The following is a 12,258-nucleotide window of genomic DNA, read 5'->3' as shown; positions in this document are numbered from 1 at the left end:
CGAAAATTTACTTAGACCCTTCAACTAAGGACCTTGATTAAATTAGTTTAGGGTATGTCGGTTATCAGTAAATCCCACAGTCCATAATCCATAGTTAAGATTTAAATACTTGTATGACCTTGTATTCTGTTATTCAACTTATCATACAACACAGATTTATTACTTGGTTTTGCATCAGTTAATCATGCCACATGCATCATGTTTAGCTTATATCAATTATTTCCCACCTCACGTACTTAATACATTCAAAGTACTAATTGCATACTTTTTCTGCACAATATTATCTTATAATATAGGTTCTGGCATTCAGCATCTAGATCGTGTGTAGTATGATCTCCAATTACATTAGTATTAATACTTTGGTGAGTCTTCATCACTCAAGGAGTAGTATCAGTATTTCATTTTATTTCATTTAAGTTTCAGACAGTTAGAGTTAGCTGGGGGCTTATCCCAACAACTCATCTTATTAGAGGCTTTCAAATATATAGTTAAATGTTCATCTTTGTATTTTAAATACAGATATTATTATTGGTTGATTTATTATATATCATTTAGACTTTAGCTTCCGCACAATGTTATTCAGTTTTATACAATGTTCTTAGTGTCATGCCGGGAGTGACTCTAAGCTTCGTGTTACGACTAGGGGGTAATCTCGGATCGTGACAAGATTGAGGTAAACCAACCATAAAGTCCATAGAAATACACTTCTACTTTCACTCAAGTATGGACTTCCTCAAAATCATACCGTTGATCTCTGATGCTCACAATTCACTTTTTGACAATTTAAATACTTTTCCAAGAATTATACAAGGTTTTTCTTCATCTCACACGAAGAATAGTGCTACTTCAAGTCTTGATATACACCTTGGTGCTCCTAGAAGAATACAACATCTCAAACTGTGAGCCTCATCCAATAACAATCAAGTCAAGTCACCACCATAGGAACGCAATCACGATCCTTAATTCTAAAACCTCCTTAAAATCAAGAAATGCTTCCTTAGCCTCGATAGTCTGATCGCAATCGTGAAAAATAATTGACGACCCAAACGTAAACCTTCACGAATGTAAGCCCTTTATTATGATCACAAAAGTCAGAATAAAACCTCCCATACGAACGCAAAGATAGGCTTGCAAATATGAAGAACAAAAAGTAGTTGCACTGATAATAAAGAGAAATTAAGAAAGAGGATTCATTATGAACCCCATGAGAATAAACTAACTATTCTACAAGACTAAATTTGATATTTCAAACTCAATAACACTACCAAAACTACCAACAAAGGTTGTTAACATCAAATTTTGATTGAAACCCAACTTTAGTCCATACCTTATCAACTTTCCAATCAAACGCTAAAAACTCATCGAAATACCTCAAACCCCGTTCCAACGATGCTATTAATCAAAAAATGATATTCAGAAGTTAATGAGAGTTACAAAATTCACATATGATGATTAAAACATCAAATATTGACCATAATCAATCCTACTAACTTAAGAACCTTTCAAAAATAAAAACTTGCATAAAACCCAACCAAACATCTCGTGAACTGTTCTGCCCACTCTCCAACTCACAAATACCATGAAGCAACTATTGAGAAGGATAAATTGTCAAAATACATGTAATTCCAAAAATTACTACCAGGATTATTACAATAAATAGAACCTAGTTTGAGTTTTTTAAACTTTCACTTATTCTTCGATTTTTCTGAGCCCTAGCACAATTATTCTCTCCTTTCAACACCTCTCAACCACAATGTGAGTTTCTTCCACATAATTTTAAACGTTTTCAATTATTTCTAATATCCATATGCATATTATTAATATTATTCTACTATGTGATCATAGGATTTTGGTAGAAATCCTTCTCAAAGACCCCAATGTAGAATTTTAAGTGTTCATCGTCAGAACACAAACTTTTATCTACTATTTGGGAACGATTAAGGTATGTAAGCCATCTCTCGTGTGGGAACTCCATTTTTCTTCCCATATTATGTTTCTTTACAAATTTAATGAATTCTCCTCTATGAGATAATTAGGATAGCTACGAAAATGATATGCTTGTTCATGTAGATTTCCTATGAATACCATAAAGTTTTATGAATTCTTATATGCTCATTATATATTACCTCCTTTCATGAATTTTACAGTTTTTTCACAAAAATATGATTTATGATTTTCTTCAGATGTACCAATTCCATGATTTTCTTTAAAATTTAAAGCTTTATTATTTATGCTATGACTTACACGACGATGCAATGAACAATGACCTACGTTTTTCCTTAAAAGATGGACTTTATAACCTTACGATATAATGAACACAGTTATGAACAATAACTATGATTTATAAGCCCTTGAAGTTACTATGTAAATGGGCATGGAATATTATTGTTAATTGGGAAGGCGTAGTCCTATCATAACGCTCAAAACTCCATATACCAATGTAAGATAAGGATTGTTCTGAACTTTTTGGCAATACCTCTATGTTATACCCTTGTAGATATAATATAGATCCAAATGCTAGCCTATGTTATGTCTGTCTCGATCATGCACCAAACAAGGTATGAGATGACTTAATCGATCTGATTGAGGCCGGACTTCATGTGCTCATATGGTGATTATATCGGTTAAACTAAGGTTCTCTTAAGATAAATTAACTTGTGTTAAAAGTCAAAAACGTTGGTCAACCTAGTGATTGAATCCTTTTTTATTCCGTACCATGATTTTCTCTTTTTGTAGTTTGTCCTTTCATCTCTCATATATTTCTTGTATATTATTCATGTAATTTATATACAAGTACTATTCCACATATACATACGTCTCTTTTGTTCTAGGCATTGCATTTACTACGCAGGTTTAAATATTCAAAATGACCGAGCTCCATGTTAGGTTCTGCGCTTTATCTATTTGGTAAGCCTTACTTGCTCGTCTTTTCATCTTTTTTTAAGCTTACTGCTATATCGAGGCCTTGTCCCAATAAATTTTTTTATTCATATTATGTTAGAGGGTTTATAGACAGATACACGAGTCTAGACGTTCGTTTATATAAACAGCGAGAAACTTTCCTGTTTGGGATATCTTTGGATTTACTCAATGAAAGCTTTTATGAATGAAATCTCTTTTAAAAAGCTTTACTTTTTATGATATGAATTTATTTCATATTTTCTGCGGATGTCTCACATATATGTCATGATAACTGGTTTCTTGGGGTAAATTATGACATTGAGTGCAATTCTCCTCCAGGTCAAGGTTCAGAACGAGATATTACAGCTCTAATATGTGCAATTTCAACTTGATTAGCCAAACATAAATAACGACTCTCCAAGATACTTTCGAGAAGCATTTATCCCGAAAAATATACTTTTTAAAATAAACAAATTTAGAAAATCTAATGATTACTTTTATTTTATCTTTATTTTTGTTAGAATTTGTCCTGAATTTTCTACTTTACCTGATTTTCTACCATAATTAAAATAACTTTATTCATAGAAAAAAGGTTTTTTAATAGGAAAAGATTTCTTCCCTATTAGGTTTATTCTTTCTTATTAGAGGAAAGGGTTTTGTAGTTCTATAAATGGAATATTTCTCTTCTCAATTCATAATGCAATAGCATTCACAATGTAGTCCTGAGTCAGATTTAAAGGGAGATTTTCTCTCAAATAATTTTTATGTTTTTTTATTTAGTTTTTAATATATAGGTCAATTAGTCAAACCATATCAATAATAAGTTTTTAGTATTACTAGCACAGTGTATGTGCTTTGCACGTGTGTCTCGCATTAATTAATAAAATTATATATAAAAATAATTTAATCAATTTTGTGCATTATTATCCTTTTTCTCTAGTCTTCCGTCACTAATGTAGAGATGTGATACATAACTCTTCAATAGATATACATATCTATTGAAATTTTGAGACACTTTTAAAACAAGTTGGGAATAATAAGACAATTAGTATTTAGTTCATTCACAAATTTGCCATATCAAATCTTGCAAAAATAAGGACTCAAATCTAACAAAATAGTAAGGTGTAATTAATATAAATATTAACAAAATAATTAATGATATATACTTTAAGGGAAAAAGGTAAAAACACACATATTTTTGTACTTTTGAATCAAACATTCACCTAATCTAAGCAAATTTAATATTTTGCCTAACCAAGAAAACGAATTCTTAATGTGTCCATTGAAGCAGTTAACTTTTAAGACTTTAATAACTGAACAAATAAATATGACTATATATCTAATTTCCATAATTAGTATGATGTAGCGGATATAATATATAAACACTCATAATAAAAATAATGATAAACAAACCTAAGGTAATAAAAAAAGTCCTAAAATCTAAAAATCACAAAATTATGTTGGAGATTCAATAACGAAAGTTACTTACAAATATAAGAAGATGTTTTGTTGTTCTTGATAAATATAACCAACGTAATAGAAAAGAAAATCTGAACCTGAAAATTAAACAAAAAAATTACGTTAGAAACTCAACAACAAACGCCGCTTACGAACAAAAAAGGACGATTTATTAGTATCATCAACAATACTAATGTTAACATGCAATAAAATAAACGATGTAAAATATAATAAAAAATTATAAATAAAGGTTAACAGAATTATATACTTTCAAAAGAAACATTGTTGCAAATACTATGTACAATAACTATAGAACCCTATTGAAGCTTATTTTTAGAAAAATAAAAATAATAGGCATATATATAGACTCACAACTCATGGTCTATTAGGACTCTCCTTTGTCGTGTGATCTCTAATCCTTGGAGATCAATTTTTTATAGAGCCCATGATTCAATAGGAATGAAATTTTGTGTATCCCAATAGAAAAATAAAAGAGAATTGCTTTAATTATGATTATTAATTATAGTAAAGTCATAATAATTTTACGATAAAAAACTAAAAATATAATAATTGGAGAAAAATAAGTGAAAAAATAATTTTTTCTATTACAAATTTTTTTAATGATCGGCAAAAAGTTCATATCAATTTTCTAAGGGTCTTCACATTTTTAATATATTATATAGATATATAGATATATAGGTTATAGATTATAGATAAATAGATATAAATGTTTTTCTTTATTATCTGAATTATGATTTTCTATAGTTTGCAAACTTTAAGCTCGCATGACGCCTTTCGATTTCCAACTCAAACAGTTTTTACCTACTGTGATAGTATAACATTACGTCAATGCATACAAGTAAGATTATTATGAAAATGACTTAACAATCAACCTGTTTTAACAAGTTATTACTAATTAGTAATTAATATAGACTTTTCTCAATCTGATGTGTACAAAACAGGACAACATAGACGAGTCAAGTTTTTAGTATAAAAAGACCTCCAAAGCTAAAATTAACAAGACCCAAGCAGTATTGTTTCAAAAGCAATTCACACACTAGACACTCTCCTACTACACAAAAGAAACTTGCCTCAATTAGTGAGTGTTTTTTGCACATCATGGAGAATAGATGGTCAGAGAAAAACTTGGTGAATCTGCCAGAAAGTCCAAAAGCACCAATGGAATTCTTGTCAAGATCATGGAGTGCCTCTGCTTTGCAAGTATGCAAAGCCTTAACTTCCTCTTCTGCTTCTTCAACATCTCCTTCACTTCTTCCTAAGACAAATAATAACTCCTCTGCTAATAATAATGCAAACACAAACAGTAGTGGTAGTAGTACTGTTGTTGTTACTATACCAGAGAACATGGTCTCTGTTGAGGAAGAAGATTCTGCTAATAAGCTTGCTGGAAATACATTCTCTTTTGCTTCCTCTGCTACTTCTCAACTTGTCCTTGAACGCATCATGTCTCAATCCGTAAGTACTTAACAATTTTTTTTTGTAATCCCCGGTTTTTTAGTTGCTATAACAAAATATTGTCATAGAGAACAAATAATGTATAACACAACATGAAAAATCACTCCAAAATTATAATCAAATATTTTTATGGAGAATGACTTTTATAGAGAGGGGGTATGGCTCATGTATAAGTGGAGCAATATGAATAATCATATAATTGGTCCAAATTACTAGGAATTGAGTCGTAGTTGTTGGAAAATTTTAAAAGAGGAAATTTTTTTATTTTTTTTTTGGTTTGGCTATATTACAAGGGATTCATGGAACAATAGAGTAGTACTAATATTTTTGACATTTTCTTTTTACTGTTTTTTGGAAAAATTTTAGATGCATAATGGGCAGGAGATATCACCATTAACATCAGGAAGACTGTCTCATAGTAGTGGACCTCTAAATGGTTCTCTGACTGAAGAAACTGATAGTCCTCCCGTCTCTCCTTCTGAAGAGTTTGAAGATGTTGTTAAGGTAATTAATTAATTTCTCTTGTTATTAATTAAGATTAATTTCTTTAACATCTTAGTTTTACTCCACGGTTTCTAAATAACTGTCACCATTTTTATTTGCATTCCCTTTTAAAAAAAAAATATTAACTGCAAGCTAAATTGGCTAAATTATTCTTGTTAATTACTCCTCTCTATTTAATACATTTTTTTTATGCATTATATTGATATCTCTTCATATTTATGACTAAGGATAAATGTAAAAAGTTTAATTATGCTTTGATTTTATGAAATGACAAATATTAAGAAAATGTTATTTTTAATAAGGATGATAATTAATTAAGAACGAAAAAAGTATGTCTTATTATGATAAATATTGTTATTAGTTAATGATGATGGTTGTTGATTGAGTATTTGATTGAAAGTAGGAGGTTCGATAGGACCCATTTACGAAGAATTTTGTTTAGTGTTGTTCACAAGAAAAGTATAGTAAGAAAACCCAATGTACTTTTTCTTGCTTTACAAATTACAAGGTTGCTTTTGCCGTCTAATCAGAGATACCTTTTGACTTGGTTTACGAAATAAATACCAAAAAAGAAAAAGGAAAAGGAAAAAGGAAAAGAAGTTAACTTTGGTTTTATACGAGATCAACAAAGTTAAGAACCAAAAAGAAAAAAAAAATGAAAAAGTAAAATCAAACTTTTACAGAAAAAGGCAGGGGGGCCGTATTGGCGTTCAACCTATGTCCAAGAAACTTATTTACTTGTGGGGCTGGCTAGAATTTAAAAATGAATTTAACTTATATAGCATGTATGTAAGAGAAATAATTTTCATGTGTAATCTAACTTAGTATAACAAGTTCTTTATTATTCTTAATACCTATACTTATCTTTTAGGTAAATGTTATAAACTCGGTAGCATTTACATCCCTCTTGAAATTCAAGGGAAATAAGTAGTACTAAGACGTTAAATTAAAACAACAACAATGTTAATAACCATGATTTGGTAAAAGCCTTTTAATTTTAGATTGGCACACTCCGGTTTATTCAATTTCGTAGCAACAGAACCTAATCTATAAGATCAATCATATGGAATACCTTGTTATTATATGTAGCACGTGAAGATGTTACGTGTAAAAGAGGCCAATTAATTTTTTCTGTGTCTTAATTAGCTTAGCAAAAATATACTACAAGTAAGATTCAAAATTGATTGAGATTTGTCCGAGAAACTTTTGGAAAAAGAGTACTACTGGAGTGTGTAAGTGGAAAATTGATGCTCTCTCCTGTCAATTTTTATCACATTGTCATTGCTTCCCCATTTCAGAATTCTGGCAAACTGCCACTTACCAATTTCAGTATTCTGGGCTGGCTTGTTTTAGTTTCCCATCAACATGTTTCCTCTCTTATGTAAAAGTTAAATCTTACGCATCTGCTTTAAAGTTGTACATTTTCATGTTATTTACATGCTGTAGTCACCTTCATCGGAGTCATATTCAAGATTTGGATAACTCACTGTAATATGACTTAATGGAGTGAAAATATGCATTAATTAACTATGGTTAAGTGATAAAAGTGTATGTATCAACACATGTCATGTACCTGTTCGTCTAATGAAACCACTTGATACATATAACATTATAACTACATAAGTTTTACCTTCTTACATATTGACCGTTACACATTTTAATATTTTCACAAATCTATACTTTGTATCAAAAATGTTGAGTTCAGTTAATTTAATCTTACATCTGCCACTGATATTTGTCTTTGGGAAGCGGCGTTTCTAACTCCACGAGGTAGCGATAAGGTCTGCGTACACTCTACTCTCCTAGACTCTACTTATGGAATTTCACTGCGTATGTTGTTGATGCTTTAGTTGTATATGATACTGATATTTCACACTCTCTTATGGGGTGCAGTACTTGAAAGCAAACAGTACTCTGCAACCATTATTCACAAATGTGAGGAGCGGATACAGTGGATCAGCTGTTGGGCTAGCACCCAACACCCCTGGTGGTAAGACAGTAGGGAGGTGGTTAAAGGAAAGGAGAGAGAAAAAGAAAGAGGAGAGTAGGGCCCAGAACGCGCAACTCCATGCTGTCATTTCAGTAGCAGGAGTTGCTGCTTCAGTGGCCGCAATTGCTGCAGCCACCGCATCAGCATCATCCACGGGCAAAGATGAGCAAATGGCGAGGACTGACGCTGCTGTCGCTTCAGCAGCAATGCTGATCGCGGCGCAGTGTGTGGAGGCTGCTGAAGCAATGGGAGCGGACCGTGACCATCTCATGTCAGCAATTAGCTCTGCTGTCAATGTTCGTTCTCATGGGGATATATCAACTCTCACTGCTGCTGCTGCTACAGGTGACTAATAAAACACTTCATATGAAACATAGTTACCATAATCTCACTGGTTAATTTACAATTTTAACAAATGCAACTTGACAATACAGAGCCAATTTGACTTCTAATTAAAGCATTTAAAAGTTGGATGGATTTAATTGATATAACACATGGATCATGATTCATGGTAGTGTCTCATGTACTTCCTCTGGTCCATTGTCTCGCTCGATTAATATACTTCTAACTAATTGAAACACTAAAGATAAGAGAAAAGGCCAAATACATGAGGAAACTCTAAACTTGTCGATACTTTCATTTTCACCTTTGAACAAGGGCTAGTACCATTGAGTTACCTATATGACTATAGACACTTTTCGCACACATTATGTGTTGTACACATTGATGTTGTTTCTGTCAGAACCTCTTTTTTAAAGAAGAAGAAATTCTCTTCTTTCAAGAGGTACTAGCTAGTCCTAGTAAATGATGACTTGTTTTCTTGAGTGTCATATATATTTTGAAACAAATTTAATTTGATAAGACTGACTAATATTTGGGACTTGAGATAGTAGTAACATGCATGTTCATTTTCTTTCAGCATTGCGAGGGGCAGCAACATTAAAGGCAAGAGCACTGAAGGAAGTATGGAACATAGCAGCAGTAATTCCAATAGAAAAGGGAATTAGCGGAGGCACAGGTCGAAACAGTGACCAAAACCACAGCAACAATGGCAATAATTACTGCGAGGGACTTGACATTGAAGAGAACTTTTTGGGCGTTTGTAATCAAGAATTGCTGGCTCGGGGTCGCGAGCTTCTCAAGAGAACGCGTAATGGTAAATTACACAGATCCCCTCCTCTCTGCTACTAATTGAATGCGCACAACATTTTATGTCCAATTTTTAACTACATGCAACTGTCTTATTTTTTGGTTTCAGGTGATCTTCACTGGAAAATTGTCTCTGTCTATCTTCATCGAAGTGGAGAGGTAAGCACCCCCCGAGACTCAATGATTTTACTGTTCAAATATGGGTTCAAAGTACCAATGTTGTATTTTACAATTTGAACTTGTGACAAAAATAATTTTTGAATTCCTTTTACCACTACAATGGAATATTTCCTTATGTCAAGGGAATTCAATTGTTTATAAAAAAAACAGTTTTTCTTTTTGCACCATTTGTGCATTACAATTTTCTGAGAAGGGGATTCAACTGAAGTTCTTAGCTCCCTTTACTCTGTCGTCCATATTCACTGATAATGTACTTTTATTTTAGTTTTGCAAGTACCATCATTGTAGTTTTATGTGATCAGCAGGTCCATCAACAGTTTTACTAGGTTATCACTTAATGCGTATAATAGAGACTGATTTATCTGTAATTACTTTGTTATAAGTGACATGATTATGTAAATATATTATTTATATGATCAGCAGTGCATAAAATTTAAAATTATTTATGGCATAGAAAGTTAATGAAGTTTTTGAATTAATTGATGTCCTTACCATTTTGTGTTTCCCTATTTCACAGGTGATGCTGAAGATGAAAAGCAAACATGTGGGGAAAACCATCACCAAGAAGAAGAAAAGTACGCCCTAGCTAATTTCATAATTTGATATATGTCATCCGTATATAAAATACTACTCAATTTGGACATGACCAAAAAATAATGTATGTTGTGGATGCATACAGATGTAGTACTAGAAGTTTACAAGAATGTACCAGCATGGCCAGGAAGGCATTTATTTGAGGATGGAGAAAAACGTAGGTATTTTGGATTGAAGACAGAGATACGTGGTGTAGTTGAGTTCGAATGCAAAAACCAAAGAGAATATGAGATGTGGACTCAAGGTGTTTCAAGACTTCTTTCTATGGTGGCTGAAAGAAAGAAGAGATTTCAACACTAAATAATTACTATTAGTAGTACACTAATGTGTTAATTAGTACTAGCTAGCTAGTTTGTGAGCCAGTACTAGATTAATTAGTTCTATGAAGGTAGAATATTGTATAAAAGTTTTGATGTGCTTAGCTTGTGAAAAACAACTCTAAAACTTCATTATGCATGTATTATATTCTCTATGATTAGACCTCGAAGAAATTAAGTTGTAATTCCCGTCACAAATCATTTACTCCATTAATGTATAGAGCAGGTGTTGTCGGCTGATGTAGCCTTTTGGTTGTCAACCTATATATATATATAAAAGAGATTTAGAGGCATGATAATGTGACATACCTCAATGATCAGCAAACATATTTATTTTTTTCTTCTAATTTTTTGAGTTATTTTTTTCACTTTTAATTCATTGCCATCTATTTTTTTAATTAATAAATTCATTAATTATCCTTCATCATTAGCATCATTAACCGACAAAAGCCCTTCATCTTCAGCCTTTTCCCCTACTTACAACTTTTCTTAATTACACCTTTTAGGAGAAATTAATCTATAGACAAACATAAAAATAATTTAAAAGATAAAATTTTACTGATCGAAGTTTGCTATCGTGCACCATTCGTGCTTTATCTTCACCAGAAATAGGCGTTGCAGGTAGAAACGGGAACGGAGGAGGAGGAGCGATACAACCATCGGGTGTGGCGAAGGCGTTGTACTCAGCGGCGAGGATTTCGATATGGTGGGATGTAGAAAATTATCAAATACCTAGCGAATTTGATCCTCATGCAATAGCGAGCTCTGCGCTTGTGAATATGAATTATTGTGTACCTGTTTTGATTTTCGCTTACGGTGATACGACTAAGATCTCTGCTTTTGTTTAACAGGCGCTTAATAGTATTGGAATTGGACTTGATTATGTTTCTGCAGGTATAATTTACAGTTTTTTTCTGTTTGTATGGTTGTTAATTTGTCCAATTTTAGTGAAATGGCTGAATTTTGATTGATTTGATGTGTCGTTGAGTCAATCTATGCCTAAAAGATGATTTTTGTGCTACTGAACAGGATAGGTTAGAGCTCTTTTAGAGCGAAGGTTGTAACTGTTTTGGTGTCCAATTTCTTTCTCCTTGCTGGTTGTATTTTTCAAACCCAAATTTTTACTGCGTTTGTTTTGCGACTGGTTTCGGATTTTGGTTTTTCAAAAGTTATGGAGATAATGGAGAATCCTCTACAACACGAGTTTTTGGATCACGGGATCGATTAGAGCTCTTTGAAGGTTATAACTATTTTGGTGTTCGATTTCTTTCTCCTTGCTGACTGTTATTTTTTGTTTTGCGACAGATTTCGGATTTTGGTTTGTCAAAATTTATGGAGACAACTAATGATGGAGAATCCTCTGCAACACGAGTTGTTGGAACCTATGGTTATGTAGCTCCGGAGTAAGCAACATAACCAACAATAAGCAATACCACGGACTGAAACTTCTCTCTGATTTTCTTTGTTTCTCTTTCTGTGTATGTATTTGGTGTTATTTTTTTCGTGTACTCAAAGATCTTTTCGGTCAAGATGCTAATCAATACTTGCTAGACGTATATGACGAACTTGATGTATATGTCTGTCACTTCATACCACAACACAATTACTTGATAAGGTCACTTTCTTTCTTGCCAATGCATGTTGTTGTCATTCCTATATTGTATTTTCTGCGCTGAATGGCATGTCTAT

At 32.3% G+C, this 12,258-nt stretch overlaps 1 protein-coding gene across 1 annotated transcript; it reads left to right on the top strand.

Annotated features, from left to right (window-relative positions):
* Positions 1 to 5,365: 5,365 nt before the first annotated feature.
* On the top strand, positions 5,366 to 10,767 carry LOC107863795 (VAN3-binding protein). Its single transcript, XM_016709933.2, has 7 exons — positions 5,366 to 5,835; positions 6,202 to 6,339; positions 8,233 to 8,674; positions 9,249 to 9,485; positions 9,588 to 9,637; positions 10,176 to 10,233; positions 10,338 to 10,767. Exons 1-7 carry the CDS (start codon positions 5,479 to 5,481, stop codon positions 10,550 to 10,552), a joined length of 1,497 nt encoding a protein of 498 aa, XP_016565419.1. The 5' UTR covers positions 5,366 to 5,478; the 3' UTR covers positions 10,553 to 10,767.
* Positions 10,768 to 12,258: the final 1,491 nt, after the last annotated feature.

The sequence above is a fragment of the Capsicum annuum genome, chromosome 3, assembly GCF_002878395.1.
Source record: "Capsicum annuum cultivar UCD-10X-F1 chromosome 3, UCD10Xv1.1, whole genome shotgun sequence".
In the NCBI taxonomy this organism is placed as follows: Eukaryota; Viridiplantae; Streptophyta; class Magnoliopsida; order Solanales; family Solanaceae; genus Capsicum; species Capsicum annuum.
This window is presented reverse-complemented; position numbering and strand designations above follow the sequence as displayed.

Coding starts and splice junctions, on each gene's coding strand:
- LOC107863795 (XM_016709933.2), top strand. CDS start 5,479: ATGGAGAATAGATGGTCAGAGAAAAACTTGGTGAATCTGCCAGAAAGT. Junction 8,675..9,248: donor CACTGCTGCTGCTGCTACAG/GTGACTAATAAA, acceptor ATTTTCTTTCAG/CATTGCGAGGGGCAGCAACA. Junction 9,638..10,175: donor ATCTTCATCGAAGTGGAGAG/GTAAGCACCCCC, acceptor CCTATTTCACAG/GTGATGCTGAAGATGAAAAG.